At 56.4% G+C, this 4,623-nt stretch overlaps 2 protein-coding genes across 2 annotated transcripts; both read right to left on the minus strand.

Annotated features, from left to right (window-relative positions):
- Window positions 1–869: 869 nt before the first annotated feature.
- Window positions 870–1,916, minus strand: LOC149416577 (uncharacterized). The gene has a single exon (XM_089641275.1). The coding sequence runs from the start codon at window positions 1,914–1,916 to the stop codon at window positions 870–872; it is 1,047 nt and encodes a 348-aa protein (XP_089497401.1).
- On the minus strand, window positions 1,916–4,327 carry LOC149416578 (uncharacterized). The gene has a single exon (XM_089641277.1). It carries the CDS (start codon window positions 4,325–4,327, stop codon window positions 1,916–1,918), a length of 2,412 nt encoding a protein of 803 aa, XP_089497403.1.
- Between the last annotated feature and the right edge of the window lie 296 nt (window positions 4,328–4,623).

A 4,623-nucleotide genomic window follows, 5' to 3' on the forward strand; every position in this document is an offset into this window, starting at 1 on the left:
CAGGAATCTGCTTTTATCCTTGCTCCGCTCGGGGCCGGAATCTGCTTTATCCTCGGTGCGGGAGGAGGCAGGCAGGGGCAGAAATCCAGGGGGGAGCCAAGTCAAAGAAGTATCCAAGTTCAGATCCAGAGAGAAGTGGTCGGGAAGAGCAGAGTAGAGTAGCTGGTGGCGGTCCAAGGCAGAGAGAGCGAGCTGAAGGCTGGCGCGCCGTATTTATTGTGCAATCCCCCTCTCCCGACTTTGGGGAGGGCGGGGTCGACGCGCTGCCTTCATTCGCGGGTTGTTGATGATCCGCGGGCTGTGACGTCCGCTAAGATTTAATTAGCGGAGGTCACAACCTTTAGAACTACTCTACTCTTTATGCTCTTTTAATCGATCCTAACCACTCCTCTTTGGCATTTTTATTTATTAATCATTTGTACATACATTCATTCAGTGTGGGGTCCCCGGCCCAACATATTCAGGGGAAATCGTAATTAATTTTCTAAATTAATACTAATTTTTATTAACTAATTATGTTTAGGAGAGTCCGGCCGTTTTATCAATGTATTTTATTTCGTAATATCTACGGCCAAACTCTCTCAAACTTAGTCTAAACATTTCAATAAATCTTCAATTCAAAATGTTTTGCCGTACGGCGTTGCTTACGGGCGCGTTGATTGGTTCCAGGCGGTCACCTGGGGCCGGCCGGGCGCCCGCGCTGAGGGGAAGCGACGCGGGGGCGAGCGGGACTCGAGGTATCGAGGCTCAACGTAAGTTCTAAAACCACGCTCCGGCTCCGCACTTCGACCATTATGAAATGTCGGCCGCCGAGAGCGGTACACACCGTCCGGTACACTCCCCCCGGCGCAGCGGTGTCTGCGCCCCATTCAGCTAGGACGGGGTTGTTGGCGCCGGCGTCCGCGATGGTTGGCGCCTTGATGTGGATGCGAGGTGGATGCCACTGTGGATGCCGCTGCAGGATCCGGTGGTGCGGCTGACGAGAGGACGATGATTTTTACCGCCGGCCGTATGTATTCTCCGGTACTGGTTCGTACCCGGACTGCTCGTACTTGGCCGTCGGCCGCCGGCGTGGCTTCGATCACACGCCCTCTTGGCCAGCTGTTGCGAGGCAGGGCGGGGTCGGCGATTAGTACCAGGTCGTCCTTCAATATGGGAGCACTTCGGTGTTGCCACTTATGCCTCTCGGCCATAGTTGGCAAATACTCCCGCAGCCACCTCCGCCAGAACATGTCGGCAATCCGTTGGCCGATGCGCCACTGCTTTCGCAGACACATTTCTTCATCTTTGGGGCCGTACAGCGACAGGTGTGGGCGCTTTCCAGCCGACCCCAGTAAAAAATGGTTGGGCGTCAGCGGCTCCTCATCGCGGGGGTCGACCAACAGGTGTGTTAGCGGCCGACTGTTTACTGCAAATTCTGCTTCAGCCATAGCGGTCAGCAGGGTCTCTTCTCTGGGAGCTCTTTCCTTCAGCACCACCTCTAGAGCTCGTTTTACCGACCTCACAAGGCGTTCCCACGCTCCTCCCATATGCGGTGATGCGGGCGGGAGAAAATGCCACTCGATGCTCTGGGTAGCGAGGTGATCCTGAAGTCGTCCGTCATTTCGCAGGGCTGCGGTCGCTTCCCTCATCTCGTGGTCTGCCCCGCGAAAATTCGTCCCGTTATCCGAGTAGAGCGAAAGAGGTTGTCCTCGGCGCGCTGTCATCCGTTGTATCGCCATGATCGCGGCGTCGGCCGTGAGAGAATGTGCAATCTCAATGTGAATCGCTCGGGTGGAGAGACACGTGAAAAGAGCCCCGTATCGTTTTTCCCGCCGCCGGCCGACGGTGATTTCTATGGGCCCGAAATAATCCAGCCCGCAGTTAGTGAACGGGCGCACGTGGTGGGCTAGTCGGGCGGCGGGTAGTTGGCCCATTAGCAGGGGTGCGGTTTTTCTTTTCGCGCGTGGCATGTGGTGCATGCGTGCGTTATTTTTCTAATATTCGTCCGTAGTTTTAGAATGTAGAAACTTGCACGCAAGTCAGCCATCGTTCGCTCTGTGCTAGCGTGACCTCCCTTCTTGTGATAATGGGAGATTAGCAAACGTGTGTACGGGTCGTCCCCGTCTAGTATGACAGGGGTTCGTACGCTTTGGGCTACCTTTGCGGCTTGTAGCCGTGTGCCCATTCTCAGAACCCCATCCTGCCCGAGGAAAGGGGTAAGAGCATTGAGCCGACTGCCAACCGGCGCCGGCGCGTCATTGCGTAGGGATCGGATCTCTGCTCTAAATGTTTTGTATTGACATTTCTGGGCCCAGAGTGTTTCGGCGGCGCGGATTTCACCGGCGCGCAGAGGGCCCTCCTGATGAGCGCGGCGGGGTCCTTCTCGACACCTCCTAATGAAGCGCAGCATCCATCCCGTAGTTCGGACCAACCGTAGCCACGACGAGAAACGCTCGAGATTGGGTAAGGCCTCCTCCGTGGTGATGGTGAGGCCTACGAACTTTGTCCTCACCTCCAAGAGGCCTTCGTCGGGCTGCATGTGGTGGCCTTTTTGCGTGGGCCACTCGTTCTCCGGGGCGGTGATGAAAGGTGGTCCCGAGAACCACGGTCCACTGGGCGTCAGGACAGGCATCTCAATGTCGCGAGTGCCAATATCCGCTGGGTTAAGCTTAGTCGGGACCCATCTCCACTCGTTGACGCATGATAGGTCGTCAATCTCACCCAGGCGGTTGGAGACGAACGCTGAGTAGCTCCTTGGGTCCGTCCGCAGCCAGCACAGGACTGTGGTGGAGTCTGTCCAGTATGTAGTCTTATTAATGCGGCACTGCATCTCCTTTCTAACGCTGACTGCGAGGCGGGCTGCCATGAGTGCCGCTTGTAGTTCGAGCCGCGGGATCGAAAGAGGTTTGAGGGGCGCCACCTTACATTTACTCGCCAGAAAGGTAGCTTGTTTTCCCTCTTGGTTTGTCTCCACCAGGTACGCTATTGCGCAACATGCGGCCTCAGAGGCGTCACAGAAGAGGTGAAGCTCAAACTCTCCATTCTTTTGTTGAAGGCAACGCCGCGGGATTCGGATGTCAATCGCCTTCAGCGCTTTTATCCAGCCGGCCCACCGCGCCGCGTGCGTGTCGTGGATACGCTCGTCCCAGCCGACGTTAGACCTCCAAACGTCCTGAAGGAGGATTTTTGATCGTACGGTGAGGCAGGCCACGAATCCCACCGGGTCAAAGATCTTCATAACGGTGCTCAGCAGCTGCCTCTTTGTTGGGTGCCGGACGAGCTCAGCTGCTTCCGTCTCCTTGAAATCATATATGAAGTGGTCACCGACTGGGTCCCACGCTAGACCGAGCTCCTTCTCAGTATCTGCGCCGGCGCCGCTATTTATCGTGACGGTCGACTTTGCCTTTTTATCCGCCGGTATGCTCTGGATTGCGGAGGGCACATTGGAGGCCCAGCTGGCGAGATGGAAGCCTCCCCGGGATAGAAGTGTGCTGACGCCTCGTACCAGCTCTGCGGCCTCGCTCACGGTGTCGGCCGCATCCAGGTAGTCATCCATATAAAATTTATTGCGTACCGCGGCGGCGGCGGCGGGGAATTCCGCGGCACCTTGCTCGGCCACCTTGTTACGTACATACTGGGCACTGCTCGGGGAACAAGTAGCGCCGAACATCATGGAGGTTAACCGGTAGGTAACCGTTGCCTCCAGTGGCGTAGCTCGCCACAGGAAAAGTTGAGAAAGCTGGTCTTCCTTCTTTATCTGGATTCGTAGGAACATTTCTTCGATGTCGGCGGCTATGGCAATCTTGCCCTCACGAAACCGTAGCAGGTTGCCCAACAGCGATGACAAGAGGTCGGGCCCGGTTAGTAGCCGGTCGTTTAACGATGTACCCCGGCAACGGCTAGCGGCGTCAAATACTACACGCAGTTTACCGGGGTTATTTGGGTTGGTAACTGCGAAGTGAGGCAGGTACCACTTTCTCTTTGCCTGTGCGCCTTCCTCGGCGTCGGATAGCTTGACGGCGTACCCGCGCTCTAATAATTGCGCAATTTTTGCCGAGTACGCTGCCGCCAGTTCGGGGTTCCTTCCCAGTTTTCGTTCAAGCGCGCTTAGCCGGTTTACCGCGCACTGCCGGTTGTCGGGGAGCCATGAGTTATTTTCCCTCCATAGTAGGCCGGTCTCCCACCTGCCCGTACTCAAGGGGCGCGTTGTGCTTTCCATGAGGGCCTCGGCACGCTGTATATCTGCGGACACCCGGCTCACGGCGGTCACGCCAAGCGAGTCAACTGAAAAGTGCCTTTTGATGAGTTCACCGATTTTGCCCATTTCAGCCGTTTCGCCGATCATATTTAGCGTGGTGCCGCTATCTACGTCACGCCGGGTGCCCCCATGTTTGATCCAGGCCAAGCGCGGTTCGTGACGTCATGCGGCCGCCATCTTCTTCTTGGACCTCCCGCGACACTATCAAATGTACATTGTCTTGGCCGATTAATAAGCGTGGTTTCACTTGCCGGCGGCCGGCCACTGTTTGTCGCGGGAGATCTAGGTCCGTCACTGTGTTTGCGATTATGGGGTATTCGGCCCCGTCACCACGCACGGAAATTTTAACACGCTGGGATGCGCTATCTGATGAGCACATCCCA

The sequence above is a fragment of the Hesperophylax consimilis genome, chromosome 16 (assembly GCF_061612785.1).
Source record: "Hesperophylax consimilis isolate HC1 chromosome 16, BYU_Hcon_1.0, whole genome shotgun sequence".
Lineage (NCBI taxonomy): Eukaryota > Metazoa > Arthropoda > Insecta > Trichoptera > Limnephilidae > Hesperophylax > Hesperophylax consimilis.